Here is a 27,718-nt window from a genome sequence, read left to right on the forward strand (position 1 = left end):
TTTTAATATGCAGTGTGCAGAATATCTATCAAACTGTTTATACTTGTATACCTGTATTGTATTCTGAATGTTTGTTTTTTTAGTTTTTACCATGTAAGATTGTATTCATGGTTTTCAAGAGACTACTAATAATTTCAATGTCTACTAATAATACACATGCATTTCTGCTGAAATATCATTGGATGTGATTTGATGCACAACCTGCTCTTGGATACAGACAACAAAAGATATGGTAAGAGTTTGTTTCATAAACTGCATTAACTGTGTGTTATTACATAATTAATTGCGTTATATCCTTTGCATTTAACTTATTTTAATTATACACTTGTAACATTTCCATTTCCTTTGCTTTTGAGATTAGACCTTCAACCCACTTTTTGAGAACCACTCCACTAGTACTCGCCTACCACAAGTTACGTATTAACCCTTTTTAATTCTTTCACTCATGGAATATAAAATACACCAGAATCTAAAACAAACTGGTCTCAGATGATGACCAAAAAACCTGGTTATCATGGTTTCCGTTGTTGTCTAAAATGCATTAGATTGTTTCTCACTCCCACCATAATTTCAGGTCACTCATTTAACTTAAAACAAATTAAGCAATGCACAAAACAGATAACAAACAAAATTCACAGTGCTATGATTACAATTATAATATCAGTTACAATTATTATTATCAAGATAAAATGCAAATGATGGTCAATATTGTTTCTTCTTTCTCATGATGGTCCAAACACCTTGGCGTTCTGAGGTTAGAATCAAACTAGTTCACATAAGTTCCTTGCAGTCATCATTAAGTGCCTGCAGGTGGCAGCACCTACACATTATAGATGTTTCTTCTTGCTGATCCCATTCTGCACGTGTATCCTAAGAGGAAGGAAGAGAGGTGAAAAGCACACCGTCAGGCTTTAAGGAGGTGATCGCAGGATCCATGTGGCATTGTCGGATCACTTTACTTCAAGGTCTGAGAGATAAGGACAGGACTAATGCCATGACGCTTGTCACATATACAGGAGACGGCTCTTTCATCCAATCTCCATGTCTCACAGATCAGGTTGAAACAGACCGTCACACTCAGTGATCTCCGATTGCGCTACCCTAAACCTACCGCTATTGCTGTCATAAGTGTGTGGAACAAAGCAGTCTTAGTGGTTAGTATATCTAAAGCTAATAAAACACTGCCCAGCTATGATACTTACAAAGGGGCCCAGATTAAGCACAAATCAAGTGTCAAATACAGTGGTTCCCAAACCTGGTCCTGGAGGCACCCCAACACTGCACATTTTGCACATCTGATTCAACTCATTAGTAGAGACACCAAGACCTGAAATTAGTGTGTCAGAGAAAGAAAAGCAGTGTGGGGGTGCCTCCAGGACCAGTGTTGGGAACCACTGGTCTAATAAAGCCTTGTTTTATATACTCTTCTGGTCCTTGTTTGTGTTATATTTTAGTACAGTAAAACTGCCTTCAGGTCAGGTCGGAATGAGCACATTTATGGGTCAAGTGCACTTGCAGCCTACACCGCCACAACAGATATAATAAATCCTAGTAGGAATAGGCAAAAACATTTTGGATCAAAAGAAGTCAAGGTAGTTGACTCTACAGTTCTCAGTTCTGCCTGAACTGCTAGTTGACCACACGACTTCCTCTTGGTTACATGCACATGCTGTAAACCTGTGCTAACCACCAACTGCTGCATTTCTTTGCTTACCCTTCAGTAGACATCTGATCATTAGTGTCTTTTTTCTCCTTTAGGTACTCATCCTCGTACTCCCGGACGTCATTTACCTCCGTCATCTGGCCCGTCAGGGCCTTCACCACAAACAGCACAATGAACTGTAAAAAGAAAACATTTGGCATTTAGAGAGCATTTTCACAACAATAACATATTAGAAATGTAACTTGAGTGGGGTAAATGATGTTAGGTAATTGTTCTAGAAGTTTTAAGCCAGATTGTAGGTTAAAATTCAAGTTACAGTCAAAGTCAGGTTAGCATGCACTGTTCATGTTATAAGTGTACTGCAAGTCACTTTGGATAATGTATCTGCTAGATAGCTAGCTAACACGATCTGAAACCACTGATTTCAGGTCAGTGAGATTTCACTTTAGAAGTAGTCATTTTATTAGACATTTGTATGTTATATAAACCAAAGTACACTTAATCCTGGGACAATCCCTCTAGATCAGAGTAGTCCATACTTGGTACTGGAGGGCCACTGTCCTGCAGAGTTTAGCTCCAACTTGCATCAACAAGCTGGTTCAGGTGTGGTTAATTGTGGTTAGACCTAATTTTGTAGGACAGTGGCCCACCAAGAGCTGGACTGGACACCCCTGCTTTAGAGCAATAGTTCCTGGACATTTTGCATGTCTCCTTACTCGAACAAACCTGACTCAGGTCATCAGCTCATTAGGTTGTCTCCCTTATCTGTCGCTCTAATTAACTGATTGGTCAAATCAGGTGTGTTTGATAAGGAGACTGAAGTATTCCTGAATCAGGGTTGGGAAACTGCAATAGAGCAGTGTTTCTCAATTCCATGCCTCGTGACCCCCTGCTCTTCACATTTTGTATGTTTCGCTTATCGGTTCAGACGTTTGTTCTATTCGAAAGTTAAGTGGATTCATTGTAAGGCTCAAGCCAGCAACCTTCAGGTTACTTATCCTGAGCTGCACTACACTGCTGTTGTGTTCTTAAACTACCCATCCTTACCAGGAACCAGTAGATGTTCATGAGGAGCAGGGCAAACAGGAGTATGTTGAAGAAGAAGTAGAAAGGGATGTGGGGAACCGACTGGATGCTGGTGACACAGGAAGCCCACAGCACTTTGAGGGGGAACCAGTACAAACGGAACCAAAACCTGCACAAATGGCAAGCACAAACTAGCTCACATGTGAAGGCAAAAATCCATTCCAAAAGGGCCAATAGATAGTTGTTACTCCAACAAGGGACATGGCAGAGCAGGGGTGGGAGAACTCTGGCCTTTGAGGGGCACTGTCCTGCAGAGTTTACCTCCAACCCTAATCAAACAGACTTGCCTTTAATGTCTAAGCAATCCTAAGGAATTGTTCAAACTATGCAGGAAAGTGTACCTAGACTGTTGAAGTAGACCACCCCTGCAATATACCTTCACACAGATTATTAAACCAAGAAGGGCATGTTAATAGATGAACAGCTATTATTGTTGCATGGCAGTACTTTCAAACTTTCCTAACCCTAAACTGGGGTACCCAATCCTGCTCTGGTTTAGGTCCAGAAATTACTGTAAATATTTGTCAGATCAAAGCAGAGAATTGAGCTTACCGATCCCTGAAATATTAGGGCAATGATCAATTGATGGGAACGTTGTCCCGGGACCAACAAAAGGTGTGTGCCTACTTCTGCAAATCACTTTTAGGCTTGTATAAGGTTTCAATGCTGTGTCAGTAGACATGTGTCAATAAGAAAATTTCTGGTTTCTTGAACAACAGGCAAACCTCACCATGTGATGCTGAAACTAATAACCCCCATGTTGGACAGGACATCATTGATGAGATACTCTTTCCCTCCCCGAGTCTTGAAGTAAACGTTGATCTTGGTGAATTCCAACTGAATGTCATTGATGTCATGAAGAAAGAGAACGAGAATGCCAATGTTGTGGTATCTGATGACGATAGGAACAATGATGAGCAGTTTATTAACTGTGCTTTTTAGTGGCATATAATTTGAGTTGATTACTTTTGTCAAATGCTGTAACTATGGAAACTAGAACTTCAAAAACCCATTTTGACAAGCTGTAGCATCACTGCTTGAACAAAGCCTTTGAATTTGCCTGACCTGAAGGCATAGGAGAATGTGATCAGGGCCAGAGTGATAAAGTGATGCACCACCATGACAAGGGAGTCCTTCCTCCAGGCGTCCATGTAAATGGTGGCATATATGGAGTGGCCATAGAAGCTGCCCTGGATTAGGTAAGCTATCGTGATATCAGTGGGAACCGACATCCCACTCTTCCAGTCTAAGTCAAGAAAGAGAGAACAAACAAGTGGCACTGAGTTCTCCAAGTGAACTCTGCAGCCATAAACAAATCAACTCTAGATTGTAAAGACCTTGACTTTCAAACAGTAGAACACTGGCCTCATAAAGCAGATGATTTATACTGATATAGTAGAGATTAAAAGTTATTTATATGTTGCTGACAAGGGGCATTCACATCATTGATTTGCAATCTAAATATATGTCATTCATTTTTAATGACAGTTGATGTGTTCCGAAAATAACAACAATCTTTGGCGACAAGACAAACTTTATGCAAATAAGCAATGACATGATACAGCAACAACCAATGAGAAATTAAATAGTAATCAGTGACCAATGAAAATGGGACTGCAATGTGTTGATAAAGAGTGTTAACAGATAATGGAAACTTTTGTGACCCTTAATTTTTTTTTTATCAGATATTTATAGTTATTAAACATTTACCCTTTTCCTCTGTGTCTAACCTACCCCATTTAAAAGTAGCATGCATTGTTTACTACACAACTCAAATGCTTGTAGGAAAAAAGGGTTGAGGTAGGTCAGACAGTGTTTAAACAAATTCCTATGTAAAAAAAAAAACAGGTCATGCATAAAGTATGAACCTTACCGTAAAACACAGATGGGGGGTTTTGAAAGAAGGAATAGCTAGTGAAAAACAAAAGGTAGGTGCTGTATGACCACGACATTGTGTAGAAGACCAGCTTCCAAGCACTCTCCGGCATCTTTGAGATATCTTTTGGTTGGATACAACACCATTGTCCAAAGGGCTGTGGAAGATGAGGAAAGAATAGAATTAAAGTGCAAGCATTTGAATAACAGCTGTTAATCCGTCAACAAAGACATCTAGGAAACAAATCCCAGACAATAAATGATGCTTAACCATGCTACCATGTAAAATGATTAACAAATGGTAATTTACCATGCTGTACTTAATACTTATTCCATAGTAACATTGATTCATTCATGCATTTAACTTGCTTGAAAGTGAATGTTAACTATGTATATCAACTCAAATGTTTTCAAGACTTTCTAAGTTAAATAAATGCTTTCTATGAATCCACATTAAACAAAATTAAATTATAAAGCATCTTTGAGTATGAGTAGACTTCATAGAGTAGGATGAGTTATAAAAAAGCCACTCTGGTTAGCTGATGACACGAATTTGGATGTCTCACATGACCCACTGATGGTAATAACCTCAAGCTAAAGTAGTACCTCATCTTTGCTAAACTTTATGTGCGTACTGACATTCATTCACCTTGTCTCTCCTGTGACAGACTATCCTCCACGTGAAGCCGAATGCCACCGTAACTGAAGATGCGATTGAAAGCTTGTCTTAATCATTTATCTATTCATGATCTCCACCTATACTTGCCGTTACCCGATCTGCACTCTCCCTTGTGCTCAGGACAATCAACAAAAAGTAGGCCTTCGAAACTAGGCATATACGTTGACATTATGCGGCCTCACAATTGTGGACATAGGTTTCATAGATGCTTCTTATTGGTCATAAGGCAATGTAGCTAACACTGCAGGATTCTGCTCTCTGCCTCCATCCACTTGGGTTATTTATGGAGGCCAGCTGGCACCAAAATGCCCCAACCCTGTTTGTCCATCACTACATCTAGCTGAGGCCCTGAGGTTCAGGTTGTCTGCTCCTGATGCTGGTGGCTGAGGATGACTCCGCTTATGGTTATAATAGACAGCACACATAATTTCTCAGCTGAGCATTGTGACATTGCTCTGTGGTCTAATGGTCACAAGATAATCATTTTAGGCCATCTAAAAGACCACCACAGATGAGATCTCTTTAATATTCCAGTTGCTTACTCTAGAAGTTCAGTGAAGATGTTCAATGCTTCTCAGACTGACTGTTTTCTTCTGGTAAATTGCTCAGAAAATATTTTTGAGTGTGCTCGGTTTGCCAATGGAAAGTATGATCTTCAATATGATAAAATGTAAAAATGTAATTTATTATGAATTATCCACATCAGTTTCACAGATCGGTTCTTTTAATTTGTCAGCCATGTTTAATTTGTGTGTCTTGTCATTACGTTATAGGAATCTATGAAAAAACTTAAAGCTGCAGTCCAAAAGTTTTGCCTCTTTGTCGCCATCTCTGTCTGAAACCTGCAATTACAGTTATTTGCAGTATTATCATCTTTGTATGGGTTGTGCATCGGGATGACTCTTCAGCAGAAATGAATCAAATGTTTTGATGTGTGGCTGCAGTATTTGCTGTTCTTGGGAATCAAAGATTGGAAGTGTGACTCAAGAATTTTCACCAGAAATTGTTATCTGAACAAGTAAGTAACATGACTGCCACTTTTGTTCTGACCAACTGAGGGAAAAAGCATTTCAATACATTGCTCTAACAACGGTGATTTAATCTAATGATCGCTTCGCTCATATCACATCAAACCATGCAAATTATTAGTTTTGTTATATTTTTGTTCTCAAAATGTTAATGTTAACTACATCAGCCTTGCGTGACTACATCTATTTAGTGTTTTTTAGTGTTGCCTGTAGACTATGGGTGAATCTCCAGTGGACCTTTCTGGAATACAGTCCAACTTTAAAATTATAAATGAGTTATTCCAGCTGCGGTGAGAAAAGGCTATCCACCACCTGCAGGATCCTCACATGCGATATAGCCTACTAGCCGGTACTCCTTGATGTTTACAGAAGTGATTTAATAATGCAAAGATGAACGGCAAGTTGCTTGTATTTCCCACAAAAACCTACCAGTACCACTCAAATTAGAAAACATCATTACAAGCTTACCGCAGTAGATCGGGCTAAGGTAAGATAGATTCTGGATCATTTTTTTAACCAAAAAAAAAGTTCCAGACTGCTATTTTAACTTGAGTTCCTCAAAAAAGTCTCCTGAGCTTTGGAAGACCACCCTCTGGGCAGTAGAAGTCTCTTCTGCGAATACAGTTTTGTTTTGGAAGACATTACAACCCATATTAGGCCTCCAACTGCTTCTCACTCTCTCCCAGCACATGAACGTCATTCAGAAGCGAGGGCTGAACTGAACCCATTCTGGACCTGCTGACCAAATGCAACTGAAACACGTTTTGTGTTGGGGTCTTGTACAAGAGCCGACCTATCGGCTTAACATGCAGTTTCCATGGCAACTGATTGAGGATAGCAGGTGGTTTACTAGAATAAATAAGACAAATGACAACACAGACAATGGGTAAGCTCATCTCCTACATATGTAAATAGCTTTCCATCAGACAATGTAATTTCCCTATTGGTTCGATGCTCTCTTTGGATTTCCAGTGTTATACAAGAGCAACTTGAAGAATAAATAAAAGACGGCAATGAAAAAGGGAAAAAGGATAAGCCCGTCTCCCACGTATGTAAACAGCTTTCCATCATACAGTCATTTCCTTACATTTCCTTCAGCTTGGTGTTTTCTTAGGACAGTCCACCAAATATTCTGTCGTTGTTAACTCATACCATTCTTAACCAAGAGTTTTCCTTCAAAGTGTATTTGAATCTTCATGCAACTTCTCATATGGATCTCTCAATCAAATGTGGTCACTTGTATGGAAGTCAAGATTGAAGATTCTTCTACTAACGGCTGAGTAAATCATGACAATTTAAATATGAGGGATGGAAAGGGACACTCACTTGTTATGGGGGTGAAAAAAATATATAAACGGATCAGATCTTAAGGAGATATAAGAGTTTTATAAGCATAAAACCCATTTCCCAATACTCTTGAGGTGACAAATGTGATAAAAGAGGGTCAGATGGGGCCACATCTTACACTCATTTCCCCATCAAAAACCATCCTGCTCTCTTTCTGTTGGGGCTGAGTTAAGTTTCCTTAAGCTTTGATTGGTTTATTTTCATCATTCATCATTTCGGGGTGAAAATGATGTACCAACATCAAGAGATCCGAGTAGATGTAACAGGGCGGCACAAAAGAGGAAGGAAGGACGCAGATGTTTTAGATGCCTACTGATAATGGCATGCAATTTCCACTCTGAGCACCAAACTACCACACTCAAAATACATCAGTACAACAAGCATCTACTGCAGTGCAGTTTATCAGGTCTCTGAGTGGACATAAATGAATGAGAGCTTTAATTGCCTTTCAGGATCAATTTATGGGGCTGCACATTTCGAAGGGTTACCTTTAGAAGAAGAATCTTCTATCAGCATTAGTTAATGACCATTTCTGCTTGGTCATATAAGGCCTATTTTGTGTCAGTTTCAAAAATCTAGAAATGACTCTGTCAGTATATGTAATTGATTACTTAAAAATCGATTGACAGCCAACAGGTCAATGAAAGATCAATGCACCTGCTGGTGTCGCAGTTCTGTTTGCTCAGCATGTGTTAAGAAACAATCCATTCAAACACATCTGTAACTTTACTATCTGAAGAGTTGACGACATCTATCTGTACGAACTGCTGTTAAGACGCAGAACTCAAAGGTTAGCTAGTGCCTGAAGAATCTACATTCAGCTCTTCAGACAGCTGATGTTGTTTGCCAGAACATGATATTGTCATGTATTTGGATTTAAGTGGAGTGTGATTACTGAAAATATCCTCTGGTCCATTGAATAGTGTTCATCACAGTCTCATCAAAGGTCAAAACAGCATGCAGTCAACACCTTGATTTTTTTTCCCCCATACAACAGTCTACACTCCATTGGCCAGATGGCCTTGTGCTAGTCATCCATCGAGACTGAAAATGTGAAAGTGCAAGGGAACTTAAAAATGAATGGGCCTCATTAGAACTAAGAGCTCATGCCATAAATTGTTTATTAGGCAACATCGAGATTAGTTTAAAAAGCAGGCGGACAGATCGTGTTACCAACCGCACGCATGTGTTTGAGAGTGCAGGACATAGTCCACAAAACCCTTCTGCACAAATCTGCAGACTGTGTCAGAAATTATCTCCCAAGACAATCCTGTGGCCAAAGTACAGTATGCTAAAACTCCATTAGCAAGTTCAGACGGCCAAAAAAGGTTTCCAAAAGGCGCATCTCATTCTCATTGATTGATTGATTTTTTTTGCAAGCAATGGTTTGATCACAAGGCTACATGTTGACTTTAATACTGTGTTATGTAGAAGGGGACACCCTCTTTCAACGAAAGGGTATTAATAGCCAAGAAGCACAAGTTACACTGATAAGAGACTAACGGTCTACAAGTGATGAAGGCTTATCTTTTTCTTTTCAAAGCCATGCCTGTGTTTTAATCTCAAACTACGGTGCTGCAACTCTTTGCCAAGACCTCGCTGTCTCTTACTCAAGGGTTACAATGCAGACAAGGTCCTGACACATGTCACATATTTCCGTATAAACATCACGCCAGCTGCCCCACGCCATCCGTCGGGGTTTCTCAACGTGCCGAGAGAAAAGAATTTACAGAAGGGGGAACAAACGGCGTGCCAGAGCAAACATGAATGCAGGGGAGCCATGAATCATATTGATCTTGCTCATTGCAGCACATGTGCTGAGCAAGGGAGAGACGTAAATGCACTCGACTTGCATGTTTCCGCCTCACACGTCTAAGGACAGGAAGTGAAACCGACGTTTGCATACTTCAAATAAGCTGAAAATAAGCCTAAGATGCAAAATGTGGGGACATCAAAATCCCAGACGCGGGGCAATTTGGTAAAGTTCATGTCTAGGAAACGTGATAGTTATATGGCCAGTTTGCATAGCCATCTTTGTATGTAAAAGTATGTAAAAGGTAAAATGCAAAGTAAAAAACTATGTAAAACAGCTCTTGTGCACATTGTAACTTTGTACAGTGAGTTTAAAAGGAATTTCCCTGACCTGTGAACCTCGAACAAAACCTTTCTGGTTCAACAGAGGATAAACTACTCCACAAACACATCTTAACAGACGTTTTGAAGTCACAGCTGAAACGATGACTTGTGAACTTTCTGCATCGAGTGTCAAAACTTCTGTTGCACTGCTGTCCGGAAACGAGAAGAGCTAAAAAGGAGACTTTTGAGTGGTTTGCTCGTACACAATACATCACCCCATTAAAAACCTCAGAAGCACACTTTCCCACACGTAGATGCACAAATGACCTTTAATATACAAATGGTGATGTAAACTCCAATGGTTCAATACAACTTGATGTTTAATACTCTACCAGTTACAGGGTACTCTAATGAGCTTTGGCATTTTTTAATAGCCGATGCCAGAATTTGGTTTTTTAGATGCATTAAAACCTATGCACACAGTATAAATAATCAATACCCATGTGTCACTTGTTGCATTTGCATTGATGGTGACTTCTTTGGTGTATTTACCTCAAAGATGTACACGGTCAGTCCCTTGCGCACCTTCGTCCACATGACCGCGCACATGAAGAACATGAAGATCTCCGTCCAGGTTATGTAGGCATGATCCAGCAAGGTTCTTCTGGACAGCTCCAGCCCGCAGACTTCACAGTCTCTTAAGGCACTGAACATGACTGAATATGCTCTAGTGACGAGCTCCATATAGCCAGGCATGGTCTCCATCTCCATGCCATCGCTGGAGGAACCATCATGATCGGGGTCCATTATATTAGAAACACTGTAATAACAAGCCACTCCGGGACTGGAAAGCAATGGAGATGCACGATGCAGAAGTGCCACCAACTACAGCAGCCGTAAACCTTAAGCTGATTATGGTCTGTGAAGTACCCCGTCTTGTCTTGTCTTCTAAATTAAGACTTATAAACTACTAATGCCAATTAACAAATTATACCAATACAAACAGATTCCAACATTAACCCTAATGTCAAGAGAAAAGAGATTATTTTATATCCTATACTGCATGTATGCCAATGTCAGCCATTGGGGTGTTAATGGCTTTAGAGTGCCACCATCATTTGCTTAAACATCCCATAACAAGAAACCTGCTCTGTATATAACCTTAAATTCACTAAACACTTCCCTTACTGTGTGGTTACAAAATCCATTGCACAATATATGAATCAGCATGCCTGCTTAACAGATGCTATATTATGCATTTAAACTGATGGCTTACAATTTAAGCATTCTGAGCAACCCTGAAATGAAAGGATGATAAAGAAAAACCATAACCAGTGTCGATTGGCCTCTTTATATTCCGCGCATGTGATGTGCGTTCAGTTCATGTGCCCAAATAGCGCGTCCTCTTCTTCTCGTTATTTAGTGAACATAACATCTCCTCCGGGTTTCATCTCATGTCGAGGGGTTTAAAACAGAACAGATTCCCCGGTATGTCCATATGTGGGTCGGATTTGCAAAAACGAGTGGAAATAAAAATCGCCAAATGAAGACTACGCTCAAATGAACCTGCGTGTCTCTGTCGCTCAGCGTGTGATGTATTCAGAAACGCGCGAGGGAAAAAGCTAAACCCGCAGATGTCTATGAAAATGTGTCTGAAATCTATTTAAAGCATCTCGTGAGAAGCGACCGACGCGCCGCGCTGTGAAGAAGTTGAGGTTAATGAACTAAAAAAAAAAAAAAAAGAAGAAGCAGATGATGTCCTTGTTCTCGTGTTAGTCGGTTCTTTTGAACGATTCGTTTGAGTCGATTCGCAAAGCGTCTGTGAATCACTTGAGTGTAGCCATCGCGAGACGTGTGTTTGGGTGTAGAAAATACACGATATAAACATAAAAAAGAATAAGTATAGCAATATTTAAACATAAAAAAGATAAGTATAGCAATATATGACAACATTTTCAATTTGGAGCAAACGCCATCACCGTTTCAGAGCAATAATTGTACATAGCAAATATATGTACTGTAAGAAGCATACTAATTCATATAAATTAATCGATTACACAGTGATAAAGTCGTTTTATTTAACGAAATATTAAAAATATATAATATTAAAAAAATGGTTAAATTGTTGTTGCAGGTGGCAGAGAATCATTCGAACAAACCGAGTCGCTAAAATGACTCGGACCTTCTAACTCCAGCAGCGGCCCGTTATCTTCAGATAGATTACACACACACACACACAGAGAGAGAGAGAGAGAGAGAGAGAGAGAGAGATACAACAGGAACTGGTTTAAAGCGACAGTAGCCTAATTATTAGAAATAGGAAGGAAATTCAAAGGTTCTGCTTATTATTAAGGGGCTAATAATAAGTTTTATTCAAGCACATTTCATGCGAACTAACAAAGACCATTTGCTTAATGTTATAGTGCACTCTCCGTAATGAATATAATCACATTATTGATTTTTTTTATACTACTGCATTATTTGCCTTCTAGATGAATCAACAATAATTGAAGACATCCAGACCTACTATCCCTTATGAAAAAGAAGTTTATTCAAGTGTGCTATAAGTATACTTCTTTTAAACTAAAAATAGGAAAGTATATATGCTTTTAGTTTACTTTATGTACTTCTCAGAAATGGGCTTTATGTGCTTCTCATAAATATACTTTTTAAAAAAAATAGAAAAAAAAATGTAAGTGTACTTGACTTGACCAAAAAACCACAAGTGAAGAAGAAAAAAGAAACAACAGATACTAACACATTTAACATGATCATCTGACATGAAACAGCATCAAAACCCTAATGTTATGGATTACTGTCAAGCTTTGGGGTGTTTTAAAAAATAATGCATGAAGCTAGAATAAAATGTTTCTGTTTACAAGCAGATACACTGTTCTTTCTTTGGCTGTTTTGTATGTTCAGATATTCATATAACAAAATATATACACATTAAAACCTAAATAGGGATATAGTAATATACTTAAAGTATGATGTAAAGTTCACTTAAAGAAAACTTATGAGTACGCTTGCAGTATAAAACTACTAAACTAGTAGGCTACTTTACTGAGACTATACTTCAAAGTGTACAAAGTATTTAATTAATAAACTATCAGTGTACCTGTAAGTTCACTTTTAGTATAATTGCAGTTCAAACTACAAACATAGAGGTAAACTAGTTGTGTACTCAAAGTTTACTCCTGTTATACTTAAAGTATACTTTTATATACTACAAAGTGGGCCAATTTAGTCCCAATAAGTATTGAAACAGTACACTTACAAGTATAACTAAAACACTGATATATGTATACGTGCTACATAAAGTATACTTAAAAATATACTTGAACTTTACTTAAGTATACTTAGTAAAATAAACTTGAAGTATACTACTTGTGTACTCAAAGTTTACTCCTGTTATACTTAAAGTATACTTTTATATACTACAAAGTGGGCCAATTTAGTCCCAATAACTATTGAAACAGTACACTTACAAGTATAACTAAAACACTGATATATGTATACGTGCTACATAAAGTATACTTAAAAATATACTTGAACTTTACTTAAGTATACTTAGTAAAATAAACTTGAAGTATACTACTTTTTCGTAAGGGATATCCCTGTAGGCATTTATTTTTAATTTTTTATTATAGCTATTACTGAATTTGGCTATTTAATTAATTATTATGTAATGACAAACCAAAACGTTCAAAATGACACTCAAATGAGAGTTGCGTGGTAAAAATGCATGTGTTTACAGATTGTCCAAGTGTTGTGGCTCCCAGATTGTGGAATGCTCTTCCCCAAAACATCAAGCTTCCTCCCTTCCCTCCTTCAAAAACCTCTTGAAAACAGTCTTTCTCTCTCTCTCTCTCTCTCTCTCTCTCTCTCTCTCTCTCTCTCTGAGTATTACTCTTCAGTTCTCAGTTTGTAAAGTAGCCTGTTATAGATGTTTATCTACGTCCTCTCTTATCTGTCTTTGTAAGTGGTCTTTTATATATTACTGTCAACTCTTGCTATGTGTTCTGTCTTCTGGTATTGATGTTTATGTTTCTAAAACCTGACTTGTAAAGGGCCCTTAAGTGTTGGAGTGGCTCTATATAAATAAAATATATTATTATTATTGTCTTTGATTCTAGGCTACTTGTCTGTAGGCTAATTGACCCATACATTTATTATTTTTAAATTAAATAAAAAATGTATGTAGTTAATTATTTAAATAAAAGCATTGAATAATAATAATAGTAGTAGTAGTCTATTTTAAAAATGATAGCTTGGAATAATGGAACGTTGCTGAAATTTTCCCCGAACAAAGCAATGCAAAGTTGTAACACTAGGTGACGTCATCGAGCTGTGTTATGACGCGCTGCTTTTCTTCCAAATGTCAACCATAGAGTAGAAGGACCGAGTAAATTATTGTTGATTTTAATAGTAGTAAAAACATTATTAGAATAAGAAAATAATGCTGAGAAATTCAATGCATATCTATTCTGATTAAAAAAATAAAAGGTTATTAAATTTAGAAGGATTATCGCTGTGTGTTATTATCGTGCTAGATTATTGCCATCTATGGTCGCAGGTGTTAGGGCTGTTGTGTTATCAGTCACTGAAGAGGATGTTATATGGTTTAAGGCTTTAGTGTTTATTTACAGCCACCGGATGTTTCTGAATACGTTCCATTTATGAAAGGAAAAAAACAGGTCAAAGACATCCGGGGAGGACTGACTGGAGCTATCGCACACCTTTCATACAAAGTTACCAAAGTATGTACAGAATACAATACAACTAAAACAGGCATTGCTTTTTTTCACGGAAACGACTAAATTAAACGTCCTGAAGCTCGACAGCCATATTGTTTACAGAAAACAAATGACTAGTTGCGAGAGTCCCCCTTTCATTGTTCAGCAGAATATCCTCTGGGAAATTTTCAGCCTTGGATTTTCTTTTTTCTTTTTTTCACGGGATAATGACGGGAAACCATATGAAAGGCTGGACGCGCGGGCCTCTCTGCCTCCTGATTGGCCCGCTGGCGTTTCAAACCCGAGCGCGATTGGTCAATCAGAACGTCACTCACCGAGCGCCCTGGACCCTCGAGTTCGAAACTTTTCGAAAAGCTGGAGTCGGGTTACAAACTCTGGTAACCGAACGCGAAAAGAGAGGAGAGGAAAACGCGTGAATTATTCACATCAGCTGCGCAGACGCAACACATACCTGTCGGACACACTTTACTCTTTTCATATGATATTTTCACGCCTTATGCATGCGGCTCTAGGTAGTTTTTTTGGCTGTCAGGGCAGTCTAGATGGAGGTTTGAAGAAAGAAAGTTATTCTTTAGACGCCCAGTATCCGGTTCAAGTAGAGGAGAGGTGAGTAAGTGTCTGACTGACTCCACTAACACACATTCTGCATGTGTGCATTCATGAAACATTGAAATTGTGTGTTTTTCATCTGTATTCATACTAAAATCAACAGATTTTTATAGAACGCATGCCTTTATTATTGATTTAGGTTATTTTGCATCATATTTATAATACATACAGTTTTCTCTACAATGTAACGATACTTGTGTTTTGAGAATAAAACAGAACCTGTGCATTTACTGCATGCATAAACAGATTATAAGCTTTACACTGTAAAATGACAAACCGCTATGAAAACTATGAATATTATGTCAACACTAATTTGCTAATTTGACAGTGACTCAAATGTTGGGAAGCATAAATATTTGAGATGAAGGACAATACAAGTGTAAGTGTGTAGGAGTAGAGGAGCGGTAACTCATTGACAGAGATGGGGGATCTGACCTTATATACTGGACTGCAAAGTGCACTTACACAAGGATTCGGTTGTCACCTAGGAAACATTTACCTTCTGCGTTCTTTCAGAATGTCTGAAGCTTCTGTATGTTCCATTATGTATTCAATAGTCAGTGCTTATTATGGGCTTTAAGGCTGGTGTTTACCAGCTTTAATTATATGCAAATACATTTCGAACAAACACCTGAAGCCTTTATTATCAAGACTGAGACTTTGTTGACATAGACACTCTGGAGTTGAGAGTCGAGCTGTTGGATGTGGAGTAAAGAGCATGCAGTTTTACTTCATATGGATGCTGACTAAACATTTTCTGTGTGTCTGGAGACACTGGATGCTGGAAAAACCCTCATCCATCTTTGTGCCATTTAACTTTCTTAGTTTCATCTTTAACTTTACCAGTGCAAGGTTGCAAGCCGATGCCATGGGAGCCACTTTTGACCTGAGAGTAAAAAATAAATAAATAAGGGTAATTGTGACGTAAAGTTTAAAATAATTAACTCACATTATGAGAAACACAACTGCAGTTGTGAAAAGTAATTTTTATTATATTGTTTAATGACAACAGATGTAGACAAAATTGCACAAGATTTGCTCTGTATTTACTCAGATCACAGAAATTGCTAACGATTTAATTATTAAATAAATAAATATATAAATACACACACACACACACCACAAATGATTTATTTAGCAATTATTTATTGAAATAATACATGTTTTTAATAATGATTATTAAATAGTGTTAATTGCAAAAATATATAATTATTTCATAATCAATTTAATGAAATCGAAAACATACACAAATATCAAATCACAAAAATAATTATATATATAAAATTATTAAAATCACAGTTTGTGTTATTGAATTCTCAATTGCAAAATATTAGTTATATAATGTTTCAAATTGTTATAGAATATTGTTATTTAATTATTTAAATTGCATATATGAAATATTTGTAGTTATTTTTCTTAGAAAAAGTATAATAATTCTTGTTATTTAATACACAACTGCAGAAATGTTTATTGTAAAATGTGTTATGTTGTTGTTATTATTAATTAAATAATTGTGGATTCATGCTTTTAATAGTTGCGTGTGGAGTAGACCTCGCTACCAGTTCGCCACCTCTTCAGTTTATTTATTTAAGCACACAACAGGTTCGTTTGCTTATCTTTTTGCCATCTTGTATCTCACAAACACTAATTCTGTCTGAGAGATTGGTTCTCGTAATGAACGTTCCCAGGCTTTGATCACCTTTGCACAAAAACACATTTAGGCGACCCAAAGCTTTATTCCTAAATTGGTTCATGTTTTATTAAAATCCAGGACTATTTTGTGAAACCGCTGAATAATTCATGTCACCGCAGGCTTCTCTAGAACTGTGTGGCCAGAAAAAAAAAGTGTTGTTCATATCATTTTGACTATACCCCATGAACCCTGCACAGCAGATGATTGATAAGACCAAACACGGCAAACGAGAGCTAAACCACATGAAAGATATGATGCTGTGACTCCTTTGCCTCTGTCCATACCTGAAAACAGAGCTAAATGTTAGTTGGAGTTTAGACAGTGGTCCTTTTGTTGGCTTTTCCAGCTTCAGGAAGCTTGTTCCTCAAGGCATAATTGCTGAGGAGGGTCGTTAGATGACAAGGAGGTCTAGTATGCTTGGAGAAAGTGATCCATTAGATGTAGTTTCAGCATCTACCAGAAATCACTCACACACCTGAAACAATCAGTTCAGACAGACAGCCATGGCTCAGTGATCTCCAATGTTCTCCACAATCTCTCGCCTTCCCACTCCCCAATCATGGAGAACGCAACCTTATACCTCCAGGAAGGTGAGTGTTGGCTTCTGGTTGATGCTGAGCAACTGAAAACCCCAGTCTCTTGTTACAGCTTCTTTGTCAAGTGTTGAATCAAACACCACGAGCGTTGCTGGGATATAGATCTGTGGTCCGATGTTGTTTGTTTCACTCTAGTTTCTGTTGTTACATGAGCTTTTATGTCTTGTTTTGTTTCCACCCATGTAAAACTGGCCACTAATGATAATGTTGTGAAGTTGGTCACTGCCCAATGTTGCTTGGCCAGGGTTCAGTTATTTTATGCTGCTGCAGTTGGCAGTGCAAAAAACGAAAAGAAGAGCCTAGACTTAACATTTTCAGATATGTATAAACTGAGAAATGTGGCTTGGAAACCCATTTCCTTCTGAGACCAGATTACCTTGGGATTTTTGAATGATTTCGGTGTCATCTCCCTGTTGAAAAAAACAGCATATGCTGCTTAGGTATGTTTATGATGCTGGTTTAAGATGGTCATTTGTTGGTTTAAGCTGGTCCTTTGTTGGTTTAAGATGGTAATTTGCTGGTTTTTGCTGGCCCTTTGCTGGTTTATGCTGGTCCTTTGCTGGTTTAACATGGCCCTTTGCTGGTATTTGCTGGTCTTTTGCTGGTTTATGCTGGCCTTTGCTGGTCCTTTGCTGGTTTAACACGGCCCTTGCTGGTTTTTGCTGGTCCTTTGCTGGTTTAAGATGGTAATTTGTTGTTTTTTGCTGGTCCTTTGCTGGTTTATGCTGGTCCTTTACTGGTTTAAGATGGTAATCTGCTAGATTATGCTGGTTTAAGATGGTAATTTGCTGGTCCTTTGCTGGTTTCTGCTGGCACTTTGCTGACTTTTGCTGGCCCTTTGCTGGTTTTTGCTGGTCCATTGCTGGTTTAAGATGGTCCTTTGCTGGTTTATGCTGGTCCTTTGCTGGTTTAAAATGGTCCTTTGCTGGTTTTTGCTGGTCATTTGCTGGTTTAAGATGGTCCTTTGCTGGTTTATGCTGGTCCTTTGCTGGTTTAAGATGGTCCTTTGCTGGTTTAAGATGGTCATTTGCTGGTTTAAGATGGTCCTTTGCTGGTTTATGCTGGTCCTTTGCTGGTTTAAGATGGTCCTTTGCTGGTTTAAGATGGTAATTTGTTGTTCTTTGCTGGTCCCTTGCTGGTTTATGCTGGTCCTTTACTGGTTTAAGATGGTAATTTGCTAGATTATGCTGGTTTAAGATGGTAATTTGCTGGTCCTTTGCTGGTTTCTGCTGGCACTTTGCTGACTTTTGCTGGCCCTTTGCTGGTTTAAGATGGTCCTTTGCTGGTTTATGCTGGTCCTTTGCTGGTTTAAGATGGTCCTTTGCTCGTTTATGCTGGTCGTTTGCTGGTTTAAGATGGCCCTTTGCTGGTTTATGCTGGTCCTTTGCTGGTTTAAGATGGTCCTTTGCATAAACCAGCATCCCAGCATCAAAACATACCTAACCAGCATATGCAGATTTTTTCATCAGGGCTGTTTTGTGGGAGTGTTTTGACAGCAGTTATTAGTGCCCAAATGCATCTAGATTTGGTTGTAAACATGCAAATTGATTTTCTGTTTATCTGTCGGGAGTCCAGTCTCACCCTCGCCCTTTCTCAAACAAATTGCCTTTGATCTCAACAGATATTAATACGTGGCCCAGTAATCGGCGTTAGAAGTCCCGCTTACCAGGGATACAGTCTCGCAAAGATTTTCCCAGGGAATCGAGTCACATCAAAAGTGCCTTTTCAAAGAAATGCAAATCGCGTGTGTGCAAAAAAGACAATGTGCTGGAGAATCCGCCAGTCTCAGACCACGCACAGAATCACTTGTTCTGCGGTTTAATTAGGAACAATTCATTGCAGGGACTCAGACTTGAAGGGATTCTGTTGTGAGCAACACTTCCCCAGGGAGCGGTCATTTTAAGAAGGGGAAATTGTCCTGTCAGGCCCGTGCGAGACTTAGGAAGTTCATTGTTTGGTTAAAGCCTCTAAAGTGTAGCATTTGCCGTGTGAGAACGGAAATACATGGATGTTCTGTTCAGATTGTTTTGTTGCATACAAAATCTGTGAATTGACCATTTATGTTTGTATGTGCTGGAAGGAAACATGCACGGGGGGTAGTTTCAGAAACCTTTTTATGTCTTGCCTCTTTGATGGGAGAATGAGTCAGTAAGATGGGTTTCCTTAAACCCCTGCAGAGAAACCTTTTAAAGTCTGCATGTAGCATCGATGTCTAACATGTTTCATGTACTCTTGTAAAAATGTAGTTTGCAGAGATGTCATTGAAGGTCTATTTTAGGTTCTGCAAATAACCTTTAAATAATCTGAAGAACAATTTCTCCAATGGAAACATTCCATATATGTCGAAGTTTCTTCATTGAACTATAGATGCCAATAAATAACTGTTATTTGTAGGGATGTGTCGATCAGATTCTCAGTATGGGTACTGGCTTTTTCTCCAAATTCGATATTGTGCTTATGCTATTCTATGTTATTGTTAAGCCTCACAAAAGCAAAAAAAAAAAAAAAACATTATAAAGCCCCATAAAGTCTAAGTCTAAGTGTTCTGAAGCCGTTCCATAGTTTAATGTGAGGTACAGATTAATATTTGAGTTGTTAAATTCAAGTTCACATACACTTTTCTCTGCTCCTATCTGTTATATGTTGTTGCCTTCATTACTGTGCTAAAGGAAATGTCTTTATAAATATAGAGTATATAATAAAGTATTTTATTTTACAAACAATACATTTTTTTTTTTTTTTTGCGTAGACTGAGAACTATGGCTTTGTTTAGTAAATGCTGATCCATCTAAAAGCAAGTTATGGAGATTTACTACTAATCAAAGAACCGGCTTTACTGACAAGATGTGCATGAGAATCGCATTCAAATAATCATGCAGTCCAGTTGCATCCCTAGTTATTTATATGAGTGTATAAGCTTGGTTTGTGTTACTCTTGTTAGATTGTGTTTGATTTCAAGAGACAATATATAACATTTTTTTACTTTTGGGAGTCATCTACATTTTCCACATACGCTTCCAGGCGAGACACTCAAGATAAACATCTATTGTCCCAATTTGGATGCATGACTGTTTTTTGAAAGAATTTCAAACAAGCAGCTCCGTTTTAAGTTTTCCATGTTTCATAAAACTCATTTTGAATGGCTGCCTTTGTTTGTGTCTCATCCGTAGACATCATGGACTCGTTCAGCACGAAGAGCCTTGCCCTGCAGGCCCAGAAGAAGCTCATGAGCAAGATGGCAACCAAGACAATGGCCAACCTCTTCATAGACGACACCAGCAGCGAAGTACTGGACGAGCTGTATCGGGTTACCAAAGAGTACACACGCAACCGCAAGGAGGCCCAGAAGATCATCAAGAACCTCATTAAGATGGTGGTCAAGTTGGGCGTCCTCTACCGCAACGGGCAGTTCAACAACGAGGAGCTTGCGCTGGTTGAGCGTTTCCGGAAGAAGGTACACACGCTGGCGATGACAGCCGTCAGCTTCTACCAAATTGACTTCACCTTTGACCGCCGCGTCATGAGCAACCTGCTCAACGATTGCCGCGAACTGTTGCACCAGACCATCAACCAGCACCTGACGGCGAAGTCTCATTCCCGTATCAACCACGTCTTCAATCATTTCTCTGATTGCGAGTTCCTTGCGACGTTGTACGGACCTTCGGAAGTGTACCACGGCCACTTGCAGAAGATCTGTGAAGGAGTTAACAAGATGCTGGATGATGGCAATCTTTGACCACTACCTGTTGTCTTTGTTTGATGGAAATGCTAAATTTATTTGAACATCAAATGTGTGTGTTTTAAATGGAGCTTAAGCTCAGATTATCTTGTGCCTTATTTGTGCATTGGACACTCAATCATCTGTCTTGAATGTACATTTGTCCTTCCAATGGAACATCTTTTTTCTTGACTCCTGTATTTTTAGAAACGGGGATTAGAGGTGGTTTATAACGCAAACTTAACGTGATCCAATGCAAATCTTTCTCCCATTCGTCCAATGGTAATTTTTAGACTGCAGTTTGTTTAAAATCCACCATCGGAGGAAATGAAGGACCATTTGCAAACCATTTGGATCCAGAGGGGATATTTCAAGCACTGCAAATATGAAATGCACTGTGGGATATGTATGAAACGTTTCATCTCTAATTTTAGGAAATGAGCCTGCAGCATCACCCTCTCGCTTCCTGAAAATAGACACGTTAAATCCGCAACCCAAAAGGACTGTTTATGGACATGTCTCTTGTGAGTCATTTACAGGTTGATGTTAAACTATTTGGAAACAATCACCTCTGTGATTTCTAAACTTGGTCATAAAGCAGTTTACGTTCATCTTATGTTTGTTTTTCCACTCCATATCGCCCCCCTGCTGATGGGAGGTCTTTACTGAGATGCAGTTCCTTATCAAGGAATGAAGAATGTGCTAGAATGTCACTGTACGACCTTTTCGGCATGTTTACTTACAGTTTTAATCAAGGTTTCATGGGTATAAATACACGATTGAGCCGTTACTTCCCTGATATGTTACTTCTGATTGATTTTAACTTATGTGAACAAAGAAGTCTCATTGTCCCATTTCTGCCATCAGTTTGTTTTAGCTCCAGCGGTTTTGACATATTATTTTGACTTGTACTGGGTGTATACAAGTTCAGATCTTTCGACATCACCTCTGGGATGTCAGTTACCACAAAACATTGTACGAGTAGAAGTCTATGAGGCAACTCTGTACTTGTCCCATATTCTTGCACTGTATGTGCAAATCTGCCCACATGTTTTATATTTGTATGTGGACTTGATTTTAACCTAGAATATTCTTTCTTACAAAATTACTTATCGAAAGAATCACAACATTTTAATGTGTCCTGTTTTATATTTAATTTTCCTGTATCTATGCACTTATTATTAATATTAATGTCGTCAATAGTCAGTAGCAGAGGGTTGTTTGAATTTGTCTTGTTGTCACTAGTTTTTTTTTTTTTTTAGCTAAAGCTCTTACGAATAAAGTATGAACAATTTCAAGGGAAAACAAATGAAACTTTTGAGTAACTTTGACAGCTGTGAAAGCCATACCTCCCGATTATCCTAAAACCTCTCAGGGTTCAGTCTCGAATGCCTCTTACTTACATGTGGTGTTTTGGGCCAATTCAAACAGATAAAGGACCGGATACCTTATTTTGCTTTGTGCAGATATCATCTGAACATTAAAGCTCTTATCTTTCACATTGCAACATGTTTTTAAACTAGAATGTTAAAGGCAATTTTTGTTAATCACAAACAAGTCCTGTTAATGTACGTTGTTTTCTTTGTTTTCTAAAAATTATGTATATGATTACAGTATTTGTGTGTGTGTCTATATATAAATGTGTCATTCTTAAGAGGCAAGTGCTCTGTTTTTATTTAATGAGAAATGCAGAAGAATCTAGTGAAAGAGTCTTAGCAGTATTAGCATGATTGCCCTGGATTACACTATGCTAATCCCTCTAGGCATGCTAGATTGTTTTATCCAGAAAACAAGCTTATGAATCATACAGAATACCTTTTTTTATTTTTTTTGAGAATGCAAAAATGCGTGCAGTTTTTTTGTAAGGGGTAGGTTTAAGTGCAGGGTGATTGAAAATACAGTTTGTACAGGAAAAAAAACATTACGCCTATGCAGAGTCTACTCAAGGATAGCAAACCAGAGGTGTCTATGGCATCAGTGTTTACAGTGTGGTATCAGTATAAAAATATAATCCTAATTCTCCCTGGGGTAGTCCCGATCTCGAAACCAAATCGCAGTGATGTTCACAGGTCTGACGAGAGCTAGACAATATAAAAATGGTAAAAACCTGTGGAAATGAGACGCTGGTTTCATTTGCTATTCTTCTCACGGCTGTTTCGGTGAGTCGTTCTGACACAGCTTCTGTTCTCTGTGCTGATGCTCGATCTCCCTCCGGGTGATACCTGAGATGTGACAGTTACCATGGACTTAAGTTCTTAAACCTGGCAAGTTCTTTTGTTTCTTTTCCTCCTCCTTCGCCATTGTGTCCTCTAGGGATCTAAAACCTGCCGTGTTTGTTTTTATTTAAAAGCAAATCTGAATGTAAGGCAATTACTTATATGATAACCAAACACATAAAGCCTACATAAAGAATTAATTGATATTCTGTATTGCTCTCAAGGTTATACCGTCAGCGACATTACATTACAGACCCCGCCAGGTGGGTTATGTAACCTTGTTTGTCCTGTTTCTATTTATTAGAAGTGGAATTTCGTAGTTATTAATAGCTGGCGACAACGTCACGCATTGACCCGATCTCCGCAATGTCCCTTCACACCTAACCTGCAAAAACGCACGGCTGCCTGTCAGTTGTCTTGGTAACCGCCACCAGAGGTGTAGAAATGACCATCTGACCGCAAGACAGAGACGAAAATCACATTAATAGCTCTCATTACAATCAGCTAGCAGAGGCTAGTAAAATCTGTTGCTTTGACTCATCGAAATTCAGCACAGAAAACGAGCATAGCGCTGGTGCGTTATAGTGTAAGTGTCTGAGTTTAAACACACCACAGCTGTTGAACAGCATCTGCAGGCCATTAGTGTTATAAAGTGTCGTCGGTTTTGACAGGTAACAGCACTTGTGCATCCAAACTGTATTTGTAATGAACAGCCGCATTCCAGTATTTTGCGCTATTCATGGCTCGCACTCAGCATGAGAGTGGCGTCTCAAAGCCTTGCGTTCACTGCTGCAGAGATGTGTCTAGTGTCAAAAAGAAGGCCCTCTGTCCAATGCTCTGGGAGCGTTAGCCCACGGAAGCTACTTCTATGATAACATCTTTGTGGCTGCTTTCAAGTTTTTTATCAGTAATACTGAACAGTGACGTTTCAGTCATGTTGCTGTCGGCTGCAAGACCTAGTGTTAAACACAAGATTTTTATTGCTCTTAGTATTTTTTTTTCTTAAAGTGAAATTTCTGCACCATTAACTGCTGTTTTCAAATCAGCTTACTGTTCAGAATAGCATGCTAACATGCCACTACCACGATCCTTGGATTATATAGTATGTAGATAACATACAGCATACAAAAACTGCATAGTGTGCAATTGTGTATCCCACAATGCAATGTCTTCAACTTGACCACACCATTTTCAATGTTATGAATGGACTGAAAGATCAGATCCATATTTTCTAAAATTATGATTTGTTCAGACTGCCAAAAAAACAAGATAGATATTCCAAGATATTCCAAGAAGATAATTAAAGACATTTTATAAGATTTAATGAGGTCACGAAACAAAAATAATACATTCAGTTGTTGCAGTTGTTTATTGAATGTTATATATAATTGGTATAGCAACTTCAAAATCATGAGTAATACTTCATAGTAAAATATTGTTTGGAGAAATGAGTAAATTAATCCAGGCCGAATGTTACATCTTTTTTTTTTTTTTGCTGGATGTACTTTAGATTGGGTTGATATGAATCAGAGACTGTGTCAGGGGTAAAATTCCTGACCTTTCACAGAGTGATCGTTAAGTTTATGTGGAAATGAGAAAAGAACTGAAACCTAAAGCAGATGGGAATAACAATGGTAAACATTTGCATTTGTGACCTTTCAATCTTGGGTATGGAGAATTCAAATGTTACCACGGGACGTCAATCTTAACGTGTGAAATATATAGATTGACTTTCCGATTATTTGCACTTTAATTTAATTGCAATTGTTCTGTAGGTCAATACATAGCTAAACTGTTGCGGTTGCTAAAACATGCAATTGAAAAATGAAAACATGCAACTAATGTAGAATTGAAACTTCAGTGCACTTTCTGAGATCCCTCCATACCAGAAATAAACCAAAGACATGAAGAAGTATTTTCATGCTGCAGCGTGCCAGGTTATTAATTTTAAAAGTCACATCCTCATGCGTTTTTTTAGGGACTAGCCCTGCCTGTGCTGCCCCATAAAGCACTAGAGGGGGAGTGTGCCTCCCCTGGCATCCTGCTATAAAATCCTGGGTGTAATTGTAGCGTACTGATGCAGAACAGGAGTAATCAGATCAGTCCCGAGGCAGGGAACAAATATGGACACACAGCATCAGCACTGGATTAAATCCCCCCTCCACGACCCCCCTCACTGATTGAGGTCCTGCAAGTATGTAAACGAGAGCGAGGGAGAGAGGAAAATCCGTGAGAGGGAGTGGGAGGAAGAATGAACCAGAAAGGGAGGCAGCGCAGTGCGAGTGAGTGAGAGAGAGGGGATGGGGAGGGCGTCAAAGGCAGGAAGCAAGCAACAGCCAGTGGAACAGAAATGCACGGAGTTTGAGGGTGAGGGTGAAAAACGGAGGCCTGCCGCCAATGACAGGACGAACGGGAGCAAAGTGAGGTAAGAAAGAAAGAAGGGCAAGGATCCAGAGGAAGAAAACACACCGGGATAACATCTGCGAGAGGAAGCAACACACCAGAGGTTGGGGGTCAGAGTGAAGAAACAGACAAGAGAAAGTTTAAAGACAGGACAGATGAGAAAAACATCTCCTGGTAATGACAAGGCCGGGACACTTAAAGAAGGGACACATCCTCTCGAGAGTACCCTTCTTGGGCCGCAGAATGTTCTCCGAGACAAAAGGGGTCGGAGAGACACGCATTCAACCCGCCACTTCAAGCCAACTACAAAATGGAATACAAAGACCTCAAGCGGACATCCTTGCTTATTTTGGGACTGGGGACCACGGAACGAACACCTGTGGACCAAAGCGGCAGAATTCCCCCCTTAATGGATACACTGCCAGGAAACATTTAGCTGTTCAGGGGCGTCATGCACAGCTAGACATGACTGGCCAGATTTGTCAGACCAGCGTGCAGTTGAACCGGCCTCCAGGGACGGGGCTGCAACATAACAGCGTCTCTGTGAACTACAGCTTGAGAGAATGCAGCTTTGTGGTCCACCGGCACCAGACCGAGCCACACCCCTTCTTGAGGAAGTGTGCTCGAGACGCGCCAACACAGTTCAGAGGTCAAGGAAACTGTGGAGTGCCTGTTTGTGCAGCTGAGCAACAATCGGGCTCTGTGCAAGGGGCCTTGCTTATGGAACAACATGCATCAGACTGGATGGACGCAAGTGACACTCACAATTCAACCTTTAATAAGGATGAAGAACTTTGTACTTCTAACAGACAGGGAACTTCACGTAGGTGTCTGAGACCTGTAATGCAAGACTCAAATGGACCTAGTCTGGCAAATGAAGTTATGCTGTCAACCAAAGATGTCGACAATACCAATTCGAACCCCCTTAAGTGTAAAGCAAAGGTCGCCCAAGGGGATCTCAGTGGACCTGGAAGAGGGTCTTACACTTTCAGCTCTAAGCAGTCGGAAAGAGCTATTCGGGACCAGATCCAAAGAGTTGTTGTGAATCTTGAGGAAGTTCTACATGGCCTGAAAGAGATACACCTGGAAATGAAGGAGGTAAAGGTTTATTTATCGCTTGGGGATGTTAACAGTTGTTCCTCATAATGAGTTCAACAAAGGGCACGTTTAAATGTTCTGTTAAGTCAAACTCTTTACTATCCATCAGCTGCAGGATACTCTTAATGGTAGTACTTTAGATAACACATTGGCCATGAACTTTGTTTTAATATTAATCTTAATATAAATATCTAATACTGTTTATAGAGACCCCTGAATATATTGCGCACTGGGCAATTTCACTTCTATGAGGGGATAGTGAAACTTTAATGCAGAGAGGATTGGCGTGATCTGCTCCATTTAGCAAATGTATGCAACGTTTGAGAGGAACGTTGGCCAGTGGTTTATGGTCCCCTCAGACAGGCAAGAAGAAAGGCCCGCTGTCCGCTCTCAGCTTTTTCCGCAGTCTCGTAAGCTTGTAAACTAGCCTGTCGGCAATCTTGCATGAAATGTGCCCCAATAGAAACTCGAGACATTGGTAGTACTCAACATTTTCAGGAACTGTTTTTTCATTAAATGCTTAATAAACTATGCTTTGTCTTCACCTGGAACACAGGTGGTCCAGAAGATAGACCTTCTGACGGCCGATATTGATATGGGCAATGAGGAACCGGGGGACCCTTTAAAAGGATGCCACTCAGGAAAGATACAAGGAGTCTGCTCTGACAAGTCATCCCACAAAACACCAACTCCATCTTTGGCACCACCAGCATATCCCATAAAAGATCAAGGGCTGCATGATGCAGGTCAAAAACAGGAATCAACTCAGGAGTTGGTAATTTCTCAAAGACATACATCGGGGACCTCTTCAAAGCGCAGGAGCCAGAAGCCTCCACCTTACCCCTACGCCAGCACAATGGGAAGAGTGAATCCT

General features: G+C 39.2%; 2 protein-coding genes across 3 annotated transcripts; one reads left to right on the forward strand and one right to left on the reverse strand.

The window, feature by feature from the left end:
• Window positions 1-1,578: 1,578 nt before the first annotated feature.
• On the reverse strand, window positions 1,579-11,365 carry LOC113039432 (ceramide synthase 1-like). The gene is made up of 6 exons (XM_026197334.1): window positions 10,307-11,365; window positions 4,623-4,782; window positions 3,815-3,995; window positions 3,480-3,641; window positions 2,711-2,858; window positions 1,579-1,839 (listed from the first exon to the last, which is right to left on the reverse strand). The coding sequence occupies exons 1-6, from the start codon at window positions 10,559-10,561 to the stop codon at window positions 1,711-1,713; spliced, it is 1,035 nt and encodes a 344-aa protein (XP_026053119.1). The 5' UTR covers window positions 10,562-11,365; the 3' UTR covers window positions 1,579-1,710.
• Window positions 11,366-14,682: 3,317 nt separating this feature from the next.
• LOC113039427 (tumor necrosis factor alpha-induced protein 8-like protein 1) lies at window positions 14,683-22,761 on the forward strand. Of its 2 annotated transcripts, none has more exons than XM_026197332.1 (2): window positions 14,683-15,121; window positions 20,580-22,761. In XM_026197332.1, exon 2 carries the CDS (start codon window positions 20,585-20,587, stop codon window positions 21,143-21,145), a length of 561 nt encoding a protein of 186 aa, XP_026053117.1. In that variant the 5' UTR covers window positions 14,683-15,121; window positions 20,580-20,584; the 3' UTR covers window positions 21,146-22,761. The 2 variants fall into 2 exon arrangements, with proteins under 2 accessions (XP_026053117.1, XP_026053116.1); XM_026197331.1 differs by having other exon boundaries at window positions 14,683-15,117.
• Window positions 22,762-27,718: the final 4,957 nt, after the last annotated feature.

The sequence above is a fragment of the Carassius auratus genome, chromosome 22, assembly GCF_003368295.1.
Source record: "Carassius auratus strain Wakin chromosome 22, ASM336829v1, whole genome shotgun sequence".
NCBI lineage: Eukaryota > Metazoa > Chordata > Actinopteri > Cypriniformes > Cyprinidae > Carassius > Carassius auratus.

What these genes read in the sequence shown, in the direction of transcription:
- LOC113039432 (XM_026197334.1), bottom strand. Translation starts at nt 10,561, where the DNA reads ATGGACCCCGATCATGATGGTTCCTCCAGCGATGGCATGGAGATGGAG. An exon ending in CCCCCCATCTGTGTTTTACG is followed by an intron (nt 3,996 to 4,622) that starts GTAAGGTTCATA and finishes TTCTTGACTTAG; the next exon opens with ACTGGAAGAGTGGGATGTCG. An exon ending in TGAACATCTACTGGTTCCTG is followed by an intron (nt 1,840 to 2,710) that starts GTAAGGATGGGT and finishes TTCTTTTTACAG; the next exon opens with TTCATTGTGCTGTTTGTGGT.
- LOC113039427 (XM_026197332.1), top strand. Translation starts at nt 20,585, where the DNA reads ATGGACTCGTTCAGCACGAAGAGCCTTGCCCTGCAGGCCCAGAAGAAG.